The sequence below is a fragment of the Mustela nivalis genome (assembly GCF_964662115.1).
Source record: "Mustela nivalis genome assembly, chromosome: 4".
Classification (NCBI taxonomy): domain Eukaryota; kingdom Metazoa; phylum Chordata; class Mammalia; order Carnivora; family Mustelidae; genus Mustela; species Mustela nivalis.
In genome coordinates, this window is record NC_139023.1 from 67,973,120 (window position 1) to 67,991,519 (window position 18,400).

At 49.6% G+C, this 18,400-nt stretch overlaps 1 protein-coding gene across 17 annotated transcripts in view; it reads right to left on the minus strand.

Annotated features, from left to right (window-relative positions):
* The window catches only part of PIGG (phosphatidylinositol glycan anchor biosynthesis class G (EMM blood group)), a 46,323-nt gene that overhangs the window by 3,217 nt on the left and 24,706 nt on the right, over window positions 1–18,400 (minus strand). For 2 of the 17 annotated variants that reach the window (XR_014311127.1, XM_082728549.1), the window contains 5 exons: window positions 15,649–15,930; window positions 13,794–14,251; window positions 9,908–10,099; window positions 6,471–6,780; window positions 2,752–2,915 (listed from right to left, as the gene is read on the minus strand). Coding sequence is in view for 10 of the 17 variants with exons in the window: in XM_082728549.1 (XP_082584675.1) it covers window positions 2,752–2,915; window positions 6,471–6,780; window positions 9,908–10,099; window positions 13,794–14,251; window positions 15,649–15,930 (1,406 nt within the window). In the remaining 7 variants the exon portion in view is untranslated. Of the gene's footprint in view, window positions 1–2,088; window positions 2,371–2,751; window positions 2,916–6,470; window positions 6,781–8,640; window positions 8,953–9,907; window positions 10,100–13,793; window positions 14,252–15,648; window positions 15,931–16,291; window positions 16,510–18,400 lie in introns of those variants that run through there. The other 15 variants (XR_014311131.1, XM_082728554.1, XM_082728552.1 and 12 more) reach the window with 15 other exon arrangements.

Here is an 18,400-nt window from a genome sequence, read left to right on the forward strand (position 1 = left end):
TGGAGTCTGTGCTCAGATAAGAGCCTACTGACCGGACAGTGAGGGTGATGGGGCTCCCAGGAACCTGCCCCTCCTGGCATTTCAATGTCACACAAAGCAAACACTGACTTATTCAGAAGACTCTGCCTTCTTCCTGCCATAGCAACACCCAGTAGGGTCACCATTCACAGAATTTCAGCAAAGAACCATGTGCACCTAAGGGTAATAGGTGAAGGCCTTGCAGCCTGGCTCATCACGGCTGTCCACCAGGCTCCCGACCAGAAGCCAGTTCCTGAAGCCAAGCATCACGGACCACCCAAGACCCAATTTTTGAGCCATGAGAAATATTTTTTTCCTACCATTTTAATCTGGCTCTAGTTTTCTTGACTTTGAATCACTCCCACCCCAAAACCAATGGGTAAATTTTGATGTTTTAAGCTTTTAAAAAAGGAAAAGGAAAACCCTTTACTAAAATAAAAGAAACATTCCTTAATTAGGGAAAATATCATATAATACTCCTAGGCCAATTAAAATGCTTTCAGCTTACTTATAAAAAATGCTTTGTCTTTTTGTCTCCCCGGTATAAACAGATGAAAATGCAGGAAAGTCAAACTGTGATTTCAGCGCCAAGGAAGCTGTCCTTCATAGAAGACCAGACTCTCACTGTCTGGCCCTCCTCCGGAGCCACATGCACTGTGGCAGATAAGTTCTCCAAGGCCAACTCGTGGCCCCCTAAGTCCCCCACACATGATGGTACTGACAAGGATTGAGGCCTCCCAACCTGACCTAATCCTAGGCACAGAGACATCAAGGAGCCTGCTAGGGAGAGAACCAATGGCTCCGTGGGTTCAAAGACAGAATGAAAGCCTGAACACCCCTCTGCTCGGCCAGCAGCACCTTGGCTTGCAAGTGCTGACCACCAGCCCCGCAGTGCCTCTAAGAGGACTCTATCATGGATGATCCCAAAGTGTGTATACGAGGAAGACACGGTGGCTTGTAGGCATCTTCCTTGTCCTCAGGAAAACCAGCTGGAGGAAACAGAGTCCCACGTTTGGAAAAGCTGAGTGTTAACTGTGGCAATTTAGAGGGGAGGCTAGAAGGTCTCTAGAACAGGAAGCCTGCTCTCCACAGCTGAAGCTGTTACTAGCTTTCTTGCTCTAAACTATGACTTGAGAGTGTCACCCTACTCACACCTACACTCCCTTTCACCCCATATGTAACTGGGCAACGGCAGGAGATGGTGGCTTGTGGACAGGAACTTCAGGGCAGAAGTCAAGGGTCACCATGGTTTGGGTCCCAGGAGCCAGTCTGGGGCGAGAATGAGAGGAATCCCATGAAGTATGTGGGGACCCCCACGTGCTATCCTGAGAGGTGGGGCCTGAACATGTCCCTGGAGCTTCAAACATGGGGTTAACAGTCACCACAACAAGGGCTGCATTTTTAATAGGGGGCAGAGAAGTGGGGGTTAAAGGGGTAATAGGAACAGGAAGCCTTAACTTCCCCTAGGTGATACCCCTGGGGAAGACAGGAGACAGTGGGACATTAGGCAGGAACAGTGTCCTCCTGGGGTCTCCCTAACTGGCTGTGATCTACATGTCCTGCGGCCCACTCAGCACAAGGATGGCCCAGCTCCTGAGCAAGATGCTGGCATCTGGGTGTGCAGTGGTGGTGGGGCATGCCTGTGGGTTGACTGTGTAGCTTAAGAAATGCACAGGGGCAGGCGCCTGGGTAGCTTAGTGGGTTGGGCCACTGCCTTCGGCTCAGGTCATGATCTCAGGGTCCTGGGATCGAGTCCCATATCGGGCTCTCTGCTTGGCAGGGAGACTGCTTCCCTTCCTCTCTCTCTGCCTGCCTCTATGCCTACTTGTGATCTCTCTCTCTCTCTCTCTCTCTCTGTTAAATAAATAAATAAATAAATCTTAAAAAAAAAAAAAAAAAGAAAAGAAATGCACAGGGGCTTCTGGGAGGGGGGCACTGGGGAAGACAGACACGGCATGGCTGCTCATGCTACCTGCAGCACCTGTGGGACTCCCTGTGTAGGCCCCACAACCCCGGAGGCAATACCATCTCCCCATTTTACAAAGGAAAGTGCAGAAACAGCCCACATACCACTCAGGCCACACTCTGCCAGGCTGGACCCAGGCACTGAAGTTATCATGGTGCCCAAACACCGTCAAGTCCCCGCCTTAGGAAACCCCCTTCTGGGAGGGCCAATGCATAAACAAATAATAAAGCACCAAGGAGCATGATGGGCAGGAGGGTGGGGTGGGCTGTCCCATCGGTCTGCGGTACCATGTGGAGCCTGAGGGGGCCTCTTGGGGCAGGACAGGGCATGGCCACCGAGTGAGAAGCCCTTCAGGCCTGTGCAGGCTCCTCTTTGCAGCAGGGCCCCTGGAGGTGAGAACGAGCATATTTTATCTTCATGCCCCAAATGGAAGACCCCTCCCTGCCCACACCACTCAAGCAGGCCACCAGCAAGCAGAGAAGCTGAGAAGGGATTTTTCCTTCCTGTGCCCCAGGAAATCACATGCTGGTGTGACCTGGAAGAGAGCAGCTGAAGCTGGATACTCCCATAGCCTCCCAGCCATCCTGACACAGGGTGGCCACAGACCTGCTCTTGCACTAGCCTCTGACCCACATGCTGTGGAGAGAAAACTGATGAAGGCCATTAGGCCCTTGGGGTTCAGAACCCCGCATCTGGAATAAGGTTTTCTCTTCAAACTGTCAACCTGCCATCAGATTTTGTGCTGAAAGACAAAGGAGGAACTTCACCTGCGGGTTTCTGAGCTCAGGAAGCTCACTAAGTGGCTGGCCCATAGCACAGGCCCTGCGAACGTGGCAAATGCTGTCAGGAACGCAGCTGGGACCTCCATGTAGGTGTCCAGGCCCACGAAGCCTGCTGAGACGTCCACTGTGGCTATGTTGTTGGAGTTTCCCTGGAACACAAGGAGAAACAGCACTGACACGGCCACCAGTAACCACAAAAAGCTTCGTGCGGTCATGGCGATATGGACACACAGGAGCCCCAGCCTCTGCCCTCTCCTGTCCTACCTCGCTCCAGGTCAGGAGGAGCAAGTGAAATGTATTCTACCTTTAAGAAACTCAAAAAATGTAAGTCTGCTGATGCACTATGGCAAATTCCAAACTCTTTTCAGCTCTATCTACCTGAGATAGACACGCTGACCTCCCTGCGTAAGGACCTGTCTGAGGGCTGTACCTGGCTGGCTCTGGGGGGCAAAGTGGCCAAGGAGAGGCTGAGGGCGGTGTTGCCATATGGCCTCTGCAACAGGTAGACACGGCTGGTAGGCAGGACAGGGCATGCTAGTCACTGGGAGGGCTTGGCCACTAGGTGTCTAGCTGACGTGTGAGACCCGAGACCTTGCTGGGTCACAGCCCAGCCCTGGGTTAGGGGTGGGGTGGTGGGGTGGGGGATGTACAGCTCACCCTGCCCAGGATGGTGGGGTTTGCATCCAAGGGAAACCTCTCCCAAGATTCAGCTCTTCTCTCCACATGCAGTCTTTATCACTGCTGGTGTCCTTTCCTCAACTATTCAGGACATTTTTAAGTCTGACATTTGTCTGCCTTGGTCCATCCAAGGCCCCTCCTGGAACCACTTCTCAATGACCCAGGACACAACTCCAGCGGGGGTTTTTGGCTTCACAAATGTGACAGTGGAACTCCACTGCCGCCTCCTTTGCCGTGTCACTTCAGGTGGCCACCGGGTCATGCTGGCAGATCTCCGAAATATCTCAAAGACAGGCATTCACTCCTGTCCTCACACCCCTCTTACAGCAGGCCCCTCCCCTGACAGCAAGCTCCACTGTGCAGCTTCCCCTTCATCCACTTTGCCCCTGGCTGCCGAGGCTCTCTCCTGATGACCTAATTCCTACCTAGAAGCCCCTCACTGTAGACTGAGGAACTCCCAGAGCTGCTGAGAGGAGGGAAGAGCAAGAACCCCAAGTGCTGCAGCAAGGGGAGGCGTGATGACGACAGACTCGTGGCTCCAGCACTGGGAAGCCGATGGAGGTCCCACCGAAACTGCCTCTGTAGGTCTCCTAGGAAACCTGACCACGAGGGAAGGGCAAGGGGGAGTGTTGAGACTAGGGAGGTCTGTCTTGCTATTGGTCACTGCCTGATGCACCAGGGTCTATGCTCATTCTGCATGCCGACAGACCCCCAGCACAGACCACAGTGCTGCTGCAGGGGCACCGGGGCTCTTGGACACGTGAGTTCCACTGCCAAGCACCAGCACCATGGTGCCGTTATCGTCACTCCCCATGGAATGTGGCCACCGAGGAGGATACTGAACGTGAGGTGGTCTCCTCACTGGGGGCATGACAGTGGCTCCATCACTCTTCCTGACGCCAAAGCCTTGGCACAGGCCAGAGGGCCTAGCCAGCAGACACCTTCTTCTTCTGAGCTAAGAGGGAAACCACCAGAATCTCACCATCTGTGCCCACGGGGTCTACCATGTGACCAGTTGCCACTCCTACATGGAGCCCTGGCTATCCACGCACCTCTGGGGCAGGAGCGTTCTGTGCTCACCAGACATGCTTGCTGTCCAGCACAGTTCCCAGGAACTGGATAAGGGAGGGGGCTTGGTGATTTTCCATGGTGATGGCATTCCCATTCCCCACCAAGGCACTTGTGATCAGAGACAGAGAACTCCTGTATGGAGGTGACCACCAGGATGAGGCCTGTGTGTGACTTTCAAAGAGAGGACTGTGAGATGGACATGCCGTCTAGAAACTTCTGGAAAGCTTAGCAAAGCCTGAAGTCCTTCTACAGCAACACATCAGCTACAGTGAATGGCTAAGCGTGAAAGAGCCGCTGACAAGGCCAAGCAGATCTCCCCCAGAGGCTGACTCCAGACCTGGTCTCTCTCCTCTGCGACCAGTATTTACAACAGCTCTCCTTCATCCTCCTTCCCTTCTGAGTTGGAATTCCTGGGCAAACTGCACTCCCTCACATCCACGAGGCTGGTAACCTTTTACATTTCTTCTGATTGGTAAGAAAAGCTGTGGTGTCTGAGATGGGGCTACTGGACACCACGGAGACACACACAGCTGAACCACTGTGTGGCTCAGCGGAGGCCAGCCTGCACGGGGTGGAATTGACCAGCACTTCTTCAGGCGCTGCATGCTGGTCGTCAGTGTGGTCTTCGGTCACCAATACTTCCTGGGATGGGCAGCGACTCCAGGGAGGTCCAATTACTTTCTAGGTCCTACAGACCCCAGTCAGGCCTCCTCTACAGGTCCTGAGGAACATCGGCAAGCAGAGAGCAACTACGCAGGATACCTACCTCCTGTTTGTCACTACTTGGTCCTCACAGCAGCCAAGGAGGAGATAAGCTGTTGAGTGGCCCATTTTATAGATGACACTAGGGCACAGCAGGTGCCTGCCAGAGGCCGCCTGGCTTCTTCTTCTTCACTGGTGCCAGACACCAGTGTTAGGGGCTACAGCTACCCATGTGCAGGGCTGGACAGAGTATAGGGGTCCTCTAGGAAAGATGGATGGTAAGGAGGGTCTGAGGGTCAGGTCACATTCTCTAGGACTTACGGATTTCTAGAACTTCCCCCTCACTCCCTTTGGGCTTCCGGGAACAGACAGAGAACAGTGAGGGAGGTGCTCTGTGGGTGACACCAGGAGTACCAGCAAAGCATGGAAGAAGCCCCAGGCCCACCTGTTGGGACAAACACACCACACGTGCTCCTAAGGACTGAATGAAGAGGGTGCGCAGAGACAGTGCAGAACCTCACTTTCAAGACGGCAAAACACAACAGAGTGCTCAGGGCCTTCCACACAGTTCCTCCACCAGAGGGTGTGAAGTCGGGGAGTATGGGGAGCTGTGCCTACCCTCGAGGGTACCAGAAGCAGCCACTAGATGGAGGGTAGGGCCCTCTGAACCAGGGCAGAGATGCAGGAAGGCTGGGTTGGAAATGAGTCCCTCCAAGACTAGGAGCTGGTCCCTTTGTCCACTTGTCCAGGTGCCACTCCAAGCATGTAAGCGAATACTAAGGTCCATCCTGGAGGTGGCTTAGACTTTCCTCTGGTGGGCCCTTTAACACTGGGGAGAAGACATGATGACCACGGGGCTCCACAGGACTGACAACTGAGTGAGGACACCCAACAGCATCCAGCACTGATGGCCAGGGGGAAGGGCAGAGAGTCCAGTCATTGCCTCATGAGAGAAAGCAATGGAACTGTGATGTGTGTCCCCAACGGGTCATGGTAAACAGACCAGTACACAACCACATGCTGTCTTAAGCACTCCTGGATCCATACCGAGGGTGTCCATCTTAAATAACTAAGCATATTTTATCCTATCAAATGCACACAGGATTTAAGCATCATTCCCCACACCACATTGACAGTTCCTTCACCAAACAACCTTTTCAACGTCCCAAACTATGGTAAGCTTTTCTCAAAGAAAAAAGATAAGTGACATACAAAAAGTTAACAGACTTTCCACAATAATAGTGAAAACCTACCTGGAAATAGAAGAATGCTTGACCGAACCAATAATGCATTATAGTGATCTCAGCTGCATCATGCCTCAGAGGCTTCCAGATGAATTTAGTCATTAGTGTCTGAATCAAGAGGCTCAACACTAAGACTGGCAGATTATGTGGCCTGAAAAGCAAAGCGGCCAGAAGAACTAATCCACTATATATCTCCCATAAACCCACAGTCTTGATTGTGAAGTCTGCAGCAATGACTTGAGATTTAAGCAAGTCTTTGGTGCCCGTGAACAGAATGCCAAGGACAAAGACATGAACAAAACGAGCTTCAATAACACCCCTAAAAAAAAAAGCAAAACAAGTTTGGTTTGTTAGCACCAGCTTGAAAAACTCATATATATTCTTCCCATGAAAGCCGTGTGTCTACTTAGCTGACTAAACAAGCCACAGCTCCCGCCCACGTGGGTAACTCTGTGGAAGGGGCAGGTGTCTGCTTCTGCATATCAGCCCCCCAGGACACCCTCGCCCAAAGGCTGGCAGGCCTGTTCTCTCTGTGCACTTATCCAATGGAATTGGATTCTGGGAAACTGCGCTCATTTGGCCCGAGCATGGCCTGGTGCAGGATGAGAGCCATCACCTGCAGGGTGCCGGCATCAGAAATGTCCCTAAATTCATAATGTTAAGATACATTTGGGCATGTTTACAACCAAGCACTCATACACACAAAACAGTGTAGTGCACACTGTGGGGCCTGGAGAAGGACAGGGCCACGTTAGTCTGGGCTCTGCCGCTTCCTGGCTCTGTTGCTGGGGCAAGTTAGTTAAGGCTTCTGAAGCTCACTTCATCATTCCTAAAATGAAGAGAAATGGTACATATACTTCATAAGCTGTCCTGGGAATTAAGCAAGAGAACACAGGAAAAGCGTGTGGCACACAAGTATTAAGGATTATTAAGAAGTATTTGAGGGGTGCCTAAGGGGCTCAGTTGGTGAAGCATCTGCCTTTGGCTCAGATCATGATCCCAGGGTCCTGGAGTCAAGCCCCATACCGGGCTCTTTGCTCAGCAGGGGGTCTGCCCCCTCCCTCTGCCTCTGCCCCTCCCCCTGCCTGTGCCCTCTCTCCCTATCTCTCTCTCTTTCAAATTAATAAATAAAATCTTTAAAAAAAGAGAATTTAGCACTTCATTTCCAATTATTTGTAAAGGATAAAATTTATGATGCTCAATCAAAAAATTTCACCTTATAAAACATAGGTATCTCTAACCCATATTTTAAATAAATTTCATAAATCAAATATTTTCTATATATAAGAAAAGCTGATCACTTAAAGTAATGCTAAGTAAATAAAATTTTAAATGAAATCATTACCATAATAATGTATTTGTTTGGAAAAACTAAATCTTCCTATCTTAGATTTTCTTAGGGAGGTTTATGCACTTACAAAAATCCCTTTTCTTAAAGTGTAGTTTACTCCAAACACTCAGACCACTGTCTGCTGCATGCCTCCTCCCATGTGCAGACACTTGCCCAGGGGGTCATACTCTGGCCTAGAAGCTGGGGTCAGGTGCAACCCTGTCACCAAGGCATGTGCTAAACAGAACGCTGATGACTGACCCACAAGAGTTAAAGGAGTAATCAGCCAAGGCCCTAAGTCATCAGGGCGGAGGAATGCCAGGGCAGTATTTGTGGTGAACATGAAATGAGAGCACCAGCAAATGCCTTCAAGGGGTCCACTTCCTTGCCCTAAACCATCCAATGCCATTCCCACACGTCTAGGATCATGGCAATCTGACCTTCCACTCCAGCCAAGCCTGGGCTTCAGAGTGGTGAAGAAAGTCAGAAGTAAAGGAAGATTTTTATTACTGACGGACAGCTACAGACTACACAGTGAGAAGCAGCGGTTAGGGCCATCTAGAACCTGGACAGCTCTAGAATGTGGGTAGAGCTGGAAGCAGAGGGAGCTAGACTTGGGATGGCTTTAGTACTGGAGTAGACCTAGAAGGGAGAGGGATCTAGAACCAGGGTAGATGGGGGTGGGGAAGGAAGCATTTTCCAGGAAGAATGCGAGCCAAGCACTGCAAGTTAATGAAAGGCTTCGGTGGCCTATGCTCTAGACACCAATAAGGTGTACACTGCGGCATCCACAAACGGCAAGTGGTCCAAGTCTTGAGATGAGTGATGATGAAATTAGGTGCATTGATCTGAGAGGAAACGAGGAATTTATTCATGTTTCACACTTGAACACCATCAAACGTGACGCCCAGCCTTGGCATCTGCTCAGAGTCAGGACTCCGAAGTGGACAGTCATTGAGATGTCTCCCCCTACCTCCCCCTACCTGACTTCACTGCCTCAGGAGAAGGCTTGTCATCCTGCTGTCACCTCAACTGCCTCTACCATTGGTGGGTCTGGCTTCCAGATGTGCCCCATGGCTCCTGGACACCCACACAGCCTGGTCACAGCCTTCAGCTAACACCTTGACCTTTTCAGAGAAGATGACATTTGCTTTTCTTTCTCTGATTAGAAAAGCAATAAAAAAAAAAAAAGCATGAAAAGGAAGACAACAAGCCACCTATGATTCCATGTCCAAAATATACTTGTCCAAAATATACATGTCCAAAATATTCCAATGTCCTAAATATACTTAAAACCAATTACCTATTTTAGCCTTTCATATGAACATAAAACAATATGCACCTACTTCACAAGCTGGGGTCATACCACAGTTTCATAGATGCAGTTGACCCACATCTTCACATCTTTTACGAAAACACACTAGTCAGCACAAAGTGCATTTAGAGGCTCATCACACTGCTGGTGGCCAATTACCTTGTTCTGTACTACGTGCACCTATTTCCAGTTTCCAGAGAGCCTGCCTGTGTCCTGGTTTCAGGCCTCCTCTCTGGTTGGATTCCTGAGGTACATTCTGTAAGATGGTGCCCCGGTCAGAGGCTGGACACACTCAAGGCTCTTAAAACATTGTGCAAACAGCCTCCAGGGTGGTTCTGCTCACTCTATCCCACAACCACCATTAAAGAAAGAAAAGCTGCCACTTTGTGACAAAAAATGGCCTTCATGACTCAGAACGGGGGGAACACTCCCCACCCCTGGAGTTCACTGTAAATTATGAGAAAACTGATTTTTCTGGTGTGCTTTGTTTCCCAGCTGCTAGCAAGCATCCATTCTTTGTAATTCCTGTTACTATGTCTTTAACTGAGCAAAAGTAAATCCTTTAAACTCCCTATTTTAAGAGAATCCCTTTTTTAAAAAGGAAAGCTCAGTGACCTTACTGCATTACTTGTCTCCCTCCTACCAAAGCAAAGAGGCTAGAAGAACCTGTTCGCTGAGGTTCTTCTTGTCAGGTCTAGTAGCTGCTGAGATCACACTTCACAGGAACCACTCCAAAGTTCTCAAGACTGCATGGCTGGCTTTACTACATAAAACATGACATTGATTTGCCAGTGCACTTACTTTGAAATGTCTTTGCTGTCTCGTTGCCATGGGAACAGGACATTTCCAATGGCTGCCCGGTAGCAATAGACGCCCAGCAGGCCAAGTGCCATGGCTACTTTTGACGTCAGGGAGCACCTCCTCTGAACTAGCACGAAAATCACAAGGAGCGAAAGGGCAGCCAGAACAGAGAGTTCAGCTTTGTGATCAGAGCTGAAATGAAAATGGAAGAGCCCCAAATTACCAACAAGTATAACCATTGATGTCATGGGTCTACGCTGAGTGGCTTTCTAAGAACTGTATTAAAAATAGCTGATTTTTCTGAAAAGCAAAAAAGAAAAGAAATTCATTGGTGATTTAAACTCAAAGGTTCTTAAAATACAACAAATGAAGGATGGCTACCCCAAACTTGTTTCCATTCACAAACAACCCCTGCTGCCAGGCCTTCCCTGTACAAAATGCCACCCCCTGGCTCCCCTGGCAGCCCCCCTCTCCCCACCTAAAGGTGAGGAGATTCCGGGCTCACTGGATTTACCAGGGCACATGCTGCGCAGGGAGGCTAGCACTTGCCGGTGTGGCCCTCTCTTGCTCACTCACTGGCACACACTGACTCACTGGAGAGTCTGCCCGCTGTCAGGTGGGGAGAGTTTGCAGAGGGGCTGGATGTCACCATTTGGAGCACGGAGCTGTCATGGCAGAGCCGGGCCCCCCCCTCTGCCTGGCCCTTGCCACCATCCTGCTACCTTGGGGAGTGCTGCGCTGGACAGCAGGGTTCTCTTCTGTGTCACTCACCACAGTTCTTGCTCACAAAACCTAGATGCTCAGAATTAAGTGGATGAGTGACTATCTTGCCAAGTGAATAAACATCAGTGGAAAAATTACTCAGGAAAGACTCAGAGGAAAGATGTGGCCAGTGTCCCTGTGGCCAGGGAGAGCAGGTGGTGGCAGGGGTCATGCTGGGGCCTGGCCCTGCCCTTGTCCTTGCTCTGGGAGGCGGTCACCTGGGTGTCCATTTACTGTTGCCCTTTAAAATGTGTTTTGTGGGCGCCTGGGTGGCTCAGTGGGTTAAGCCGCTGCCTTCAGCTCAGGTCATGGTCTCAGGGTCCTGGGATCGAGTCCTGCATTGGGCTCTCTGCTCAGCAGGGAACCTGCTTCCTCTCTCTCTCTCTGCCTGCCTCTCTGCCTGCTTGTGGTCTCTGTCTGTCAAATAAACAAATAAAATCTTAAAAAAAAATGTGTTTTGTGAGATAATCATATCAAAAATGGGCAGAAGATATGAACAGACACTTCTCCAATGAAGACATACAAATGGCTATCAGACACATGAAAAAATGTTCATTGTCATTAGCCATCAGGGAGATTCAATTTAAAACCACATTGAGATATCACCTTACACCAGTTAGAATGGCCAAAATTAGCAAGGCAGGAAACAACGTGTGTTGGAGAGGATGTGGAGAAAGGGGAACCCTCTTACACTGTTGGTGGGAATGCAATTTGGTGCAGCCACTTTGGAGAACAGTGTGGAGATTCCTCAAGAAATTAAAAATAGAGCTTCCCTATGACCCTCAATTGCACTACTGGGTATTTACCCCAAAGATACAGATGTAGTGAAAAGAAGGGCCATCTGTATTCCAATGTTTATAGCAGCAATGGCCACGGTCGCCAAACTGTGGAAAGAACCAAGATGCCCTTCAATGGACGAATGGATAAGGAAGATGTGGTCCATATACACTATGGAGTATCGTGCCTCCATCAGAAAGGATGAATGCCCAACTTTTGTAGTAACATGGATGGGACTGGAAGAGATTATGCTGAGTGAAATAAGTCAAGCAGAGAGTGTCAATTATCATATAGTTTCACTTATTTGTGGAGCAAAACAAAGAACATGGAGGACATGGGGAGATGGAGAGGAGAAGGGAGTTGAGGAAAACTGGAAGGGGAGGTGAACCATGAGAGACTATGGACTCTGAAAAACAACCTGAGGGTCTTGAAGGGGTGGGGGGGTGGGAGGTTGGGGGAACAAGGTGGTGGGTATTAGGGAAGGCACGGATTGCATGGAGCACTGGGTGTGGTGCAAAAACAATGAATACTGTTAAGCTGCAAAGAAATTTTAAAAAAAAAGAATGAAGTCTTGTAGAGAAAAAAATAAAATAAAACGTGTTTTGTGCACTCTCCTGGACTGTTAATTATAACAACTGAAAACAGCAGTAAGGAAGGTGAGTTTATACGCCTCCCCAGAAGCTCTGCTATGGAGGAGAAACAGGACCGCACAGCCGCCTCTTCATAGACAGGAAGAATTCAGCAGCACAGGGAAGACTGGTGATTCAGGAGGCGAGCATCCTGATAGGAAGAGGCCATACCCAGTCTGCTGGAGGAGGGTCCAGACTGAGGAGTGGGGGGCAAGGCATCTGGGCTGGCAATCAGGACATTCTCCTGCACTGCTTCAATTCTCCAGAAAAAATAAGAAGTGAGGCCACTGGGCTGCCAAAATCACATGCTTGGGCACGTGCCTTAGCTTCCTTCTGCTTCCTCTCCTGAGGTAGGACAGGCCAGTGAGCTCTGTGCAGGTTTTCTGTGAAAATGAAATGAGCAGGCACATGGCAGGCACCCGGAAAAAGCTGCCTGTGACTCCGATGGTTGCCAGGGGTTTGCTAACAGAGTTACTAACACCTGGGAAAAATTTCCCACCAGAATTATTTGACCAGAGGAATGATTTTTATAGCTTTTGATGGGTAATTCCAGGTATCTTTCCAAAGGACCATGGCAGCATGTGGTCAGGGGTCTTCTGCTCCATACCTGGACTGGGTTCTATCACTTCCTTCTGTGTGTCTACCTGACTGAGTAAAATCATGCCTTGTTGTTTGACCTGAAGCTTCCCGATCCCCAGGAGGATGAGCATGTCCTTTCTCTTTCCGTTGGCATTCCCTTCTTTAGGAACATGTCTGGCACTGTCCCCAGCACCCCTCCTGCTGGTGATTTTCATCCAAGTTCTTCACAGCAACAGGAAACAAATGTCCATTCTGTTCTCTTCCTTCTACTTTAGTTTCTAAGTTTTCACTGACAATTAAGAGGTATAATACTGGGGTGCCTGGTTGGCTCAGCCAGTTAAGTGTTTGTCTTTGGCTCAGGTCATGATCCTGGGGTTCTGGGATCAAGCCCCACATTGGGCTCCACTCTGCCACTCCCCCTGCCTGTGTGTATTCTCTCTCTCTGTCAAATAAATAAATAAGAAATCCTAAAAATAAAAAAATATATACACACACAATATAGCACATATATATATATTTTTTTTTTTTGTTGGGGGGGAGAGAGAATGCACAGGGGTAAGGGTAGAGGCAGAAGCAGAGGGAGAGAGAATATCAAAGCAGACTCCATGCTAAGTGTGGAGCCAGACACGAGACCATGATCTGAGCTGAAATCTAGAGGCAGACTTAACTGACTGTGCCACCCAGACACCCCAATACAGCCAAATCTTGACCTTTTCTGCCCCAGTTGCCTCTCTTTACTTTGGTGCTCCCCCTCTGTTATACTTTGGATGAGGCTGTCCAGCCACTGGCTTTAGGGTGGAGAGAGGAGTGGGTGGCCGGAGGGAGCATGACCCTGGCCCCAGCCCTACCTTGTCAGGGAGGTGGCAGCAAGTGACAAAACTACATGCTTGCTGCAGTTGTCATTTTAAAACTCGAAGGTTTTCAAACATAAACAAATACAGTGATTCAGCAATTAAAAAAAAAAACAAATCCATCTTTCAACATTAATTCATGGCTTACGGTCTTTTTTTCCCATTTCCTCAGATCTCAAATACCACTTCTGTTTTGAATACAAAAAACAGGCCTACATTTTGAAAAAGACTCTGTGTATGGCCAGACAACCATAAAAGGTCTGCTAAGGCCATGGCTCCTGCTCTCACCTGGTGAGCCAATGCCCCAGGTCAGGCCGGTGGGCCCACTGCACACCCGTCTGGTTGAGCGACCGCAGCAGACGACAGCAGGTAAGTATCACCCATGGGCTTGCTAACACCATCCACTTCTCGTAGCCTCTGAGCGTGTCAAGGGAAGTAGGGCTCTTAGACACTCTGTGGGGCTCGGACACGTTACAGTGGATGTTCCTGTCCCATAATGCTGGCTCACTGCTGACGAGTCCCTGCTCCACGTGTGAGCACGGCTGGGGCTCACAGTCATCACTCAGAAAGCAGTTTTTGTAGAGCTCGTGACACAGAGCCAGACACAGGGTGTTGACGAGGAAATACCAGGTCTGGTGCTCCTCCTCAACGAAGCTGCTCGCACCCAGACTCAGCACGTGGCCCAGGGTCCCCAGTAAGATAAGGACATCTAACTCCGACCATCGTGCCTTTGGATGAGCTGGATTCTATAAAAGGAAAATGCATTTCGTGAGGGAAAAATATGAAAATGACACAAATCCCATGTGCATGTAAAAGTTCTTGCTCACAGAGCATCACCTGCTATGACAGGTACCTGCTGCCCCTCATGCCCCACACCCATCTTCTGCTCTGATGGGACTGCCTACTCTCCTGAGGTACAGCCAGTTGTCACCCTGGACTCCAAGTCCTAAGCTGAGTGACCCATACCATCTGGGCAGTGCTGCAGCTCAGAGAGCTCACCTACCAGCCCTCCTGGAACCCTCACCCTCTCCCTGGGAGCCTGAGGTCTTCAGGGGTGGTCCAAAGTCAGCTCCTGCTATTTCAAACCAAAGCATTCCTAGGATATATTCTACCAAAGCAGACATCTAATTTCACTATGTATTTTCCAGAAATCCAGACAAGTTTTCATTAAAATGGTCAATTCTATTGAAACAACAAAGTTGGCATCCTAGCACTATCCTTTAAATACACTAACTGAAAGCATTTACAATTAAAGATGAGAATTTAATGCTATCAGTTGATAACTACTTAATATTTACTCTATCTATCATGTACAGCTTGTGTAAGAAAGGAGAGATGCCATGAATTTATTTAGGTCCCGGGGAATCAAATGGCTTTAGGGAAACCTATGCTCTGATGGGAAATAAAAATGCACTATGAACAACAACCTATGAGCTCCTTGGACACATGCACGCAGGGAAGGGTATTAGATGGCTTCGAGATGAGGCAGCTGCACTGGGCAGGGGTTGGGGGTGGTAAGGGGGAGCTGGAATCACTTCCCTGAGTTCCTTGGGCTCCAGGTACTATGGAGCAACTGTGGCTGTCCCCCTCTGCTTCACTGGCCTGCCAGCACAGCCATGAATAAAATAAAGGTGTCAGAGGCCAAAGATTCTAAGAAATCTCAAAGAAAATGTCAGTCTTGAAAAGAAAAGGCAGGATGAACTCCCAAGGAGGGCAGGATGAGGACAGGGTCCCAGCCTCCTGCTTACCTTCCTGGAAGGTCTAACAAGTTGACTCTTTTCTCTCTGAAGTGTTCTTCCCTTGGCTGCAGTTCAAACACTGGCAGAGAAATGTCTGATTCACACACTGCCCTATCAGACAACTGCCTATTCATGTGTGACCAACAGCTCTGTGCAGTGCCTGCCATGTTTACACTCAGGGGGACCCTGTCTTTCCCATAAAGGAAAGGGGCATGTGACCTGACAACACAGATCTGAGTGTCAGAAGTCAGGATGCTCACATGTTGGCCCCTCTGAAGTATGGGCTCCTCTCCTTGGCTCCTTGACTCGGCCTGATATACAGACCTGGGGTTTACCAGCGTCTGACAAAGACCAGCAAAGTAAGAGACAATGGCCAGTGTCCTACATGGAAAAATGAGTCTTACCTTCCTCAGGAGTCTCCTATCAGCAAACACCTTGGCAAGAGCAGACACGACGGCACAGAGCAGTGCAGAGATCAGTGCCATCACTCCACCTGCCGTCAGCCACGAGAGGCCACAGAAATAGCACGAACTCTCGGCCGAGGTGCACACAATGACGTGAAGAGCAGAAAGAACCAGGAACACCAAATAAAACAGCAGAGAAAACACAGGCGACCATAGAGGGACCTCCAGTTCAGCCTTGTTGCTCAGAGCCTGTGGCATGCTGAGTAGGAGCAGCACTAGAACCTGGAATGGGAAAAAACAGTTGTGTCCACGACTGCTGGGCTTGGAGAGAACTGTTCAGAAAAAGTCTATCTCCTGACCTTATGCCAGCTGTTCGAATGCTGGAAACAGAAGAAAGCCCAATAAACACGATTTCTGATGACCTGCCAAGAACGTATGCATGCAGCCATGTGGAGCACAGCCGCCTGACACCTGAGGATACCTTGGCCATGAGGACACACAATGAGAGACTTCAAACACGGAAACTGGAATTATCCCCTTTTCAGAAAAAAATAGTATTTTATATGCTTTAAACTACAATTTTCTGGCTGAGGTATGAAATCAGTCTAACAGCTGAGCCATAACTGCACACAAGCACCCGTACCTCCAGAACCATGACAGTCCCCACCAGCATCGAGTAGATGTCGTACTGGGCCACTTGTCTGCTCAGGGACAGGCTCAGGGTCCTCAGGGCCTCCAAGTACTGCCTGCGAACCTTGGCTCCCAGGTTGAAAAGGACTTCTGAGTTATTTTCCTCCAAGTACAGTCTGATCCAGTTCCCATGCAACCTCTCTGACATTTTAAACTGCTCAAATCCAGGCTCTAACAAGAAGAGGACAGGGTTACATGCAGAAATCACAGAGAGTCACACACATTTATCACTTCAACATATTCAGTTATTCGCGGCACGTGGTATGAGCATAAAGCCTGGTACCTAGTGAAGAGGAACTATTATTCCTTGGGGAGTGGTCTCCAGTGCCTCAGTAAAACAGCCGATGATGCTCATGAGTCCTGGGACATCCTGCCCACCTGCCAGCCTGCCATGGCCCGAGGCACAACGCAGCACACAACATGGATAGATGTGCGTGCCCTCTGCTCTGCTGCCCATTCTCTCCCTCCCACCCCTGGCCTTGCCTCCTCCTTCTCTCTCAGTCTCTCTCCAAGTTTTTCTTCTTCTTTAATGTGCAATACAGAAACACCCAGGGGAACCAGGTGGCTCAGTGGGTTAAGCCTCTGCCTCCAGCTCAGGTCATGATCCCAGGGTCCTGGGATGGAGCTCCCCATCGGGCTCCCTGCTCAGTGGGAGGTCTGCTTCTCCCTCTGAGACTCCCCCTGCTAGTGCATGCTCTCTCTCCCTCTCTGACAAATAAATAAATAAAATCTTTAAAAAACAAAACCAAAAACAGCCCAGAAAGGCATTACATTACCATGCCGTTGGTGTTACAAATCTTTCCGACGCTTACACACTGTGAGGATCATGCAGGCAGTGGCCTCTTCCACCACATCCACTTCCCACTGTGGACTGACTGCATCCATCTCTAACCTGTTTCTCTTCTTCACACATCCCGACCCCTCCTGCCATGATGCTGAGCTAGAAGATACATCCCAACACACAGCTAGGGCTGGCAGAACAGCACCTGGATTGAAGCCCAGCCCCAAACGCCACCGGCTCCCACTCTGGAACGGCACTGGCAGGCAGCTCAGCATCAGGAAGCTGCTTCCCTCTGGAGCTGGACCAGACTTACTGGTGACTCAACTAGTCTGCAAAGCAAGAACTGCCTTTCAGAGACTCCCTGGTGTTTACTGTGCTCTTCCAACCTCCAGCAGAGCTATTCTAAGGTGGTCTAGGCCCTGTCCTTCAGGATTAGGGTTAGGGTTGCTGTATAACCCTGAGCACAGCCCAAATGCTGGAAGTCCTGCCACTGCTGTGGATACTGGGTGACAAAGTGCTGGTGACCAGCGTGACCAGCTGGTGACCAGTGTGACAGCCCTGCACGATGACCAAGCCCACTCCAGAGAAGAGGCACACAGACACCAGCTCGTGGGCTGGCAGGTGATAGCTGGGATCTAAACGCCATTAGTCTGGATCTAGGATGGAAACCTTTATTGTTATACCCCACCACCTTGAAGTCACACAGACATGGGGATACCTGTGTCTATACCCAACCACCTAGAATCACAGAGAAGTGGAAACCTGTGTATGTATCCAGACAAGTATTTACTGAGCACTGACGACATGGTACGTGCAAACGTGTAGTTCCTGCCTGCTTGGGTCTGTGATCTAGCTGGGTTCTCACATGTGCATGTAGTACAAATTGTGAAAAATGCTATGGAGGTTTAAGTAGGGGAATGTGGGAGACTTTTGGTAACACTGAAGAAATGGACTGAAATCTAGGGTGGAGGGTGGGGGATAAGAAGGTACGACACTGAAGCTGAAGTGGAAGCTGGCCCAGGAATCCACCAGGTGACAACTAGGAAGAGCATCCAGTCTATGTGAGTAGCACATGCAAAGATCCTGAGGTGAGAAAAGTTGGTCCCACTGGAATGAAAGTCAGTGGAGTGATGGGAGAGTTGTATCAGATTGGGCTGGATATTAGCGGAGGCCTTGAAATCGATTAGTGTCAGACACGTACTTAGTTTTGTCTCAGGAAACAGGATCACTGATGTTATAGATAAGGGGCATCCTAGGAGCCTAAGGACCCTTGAATGCTTT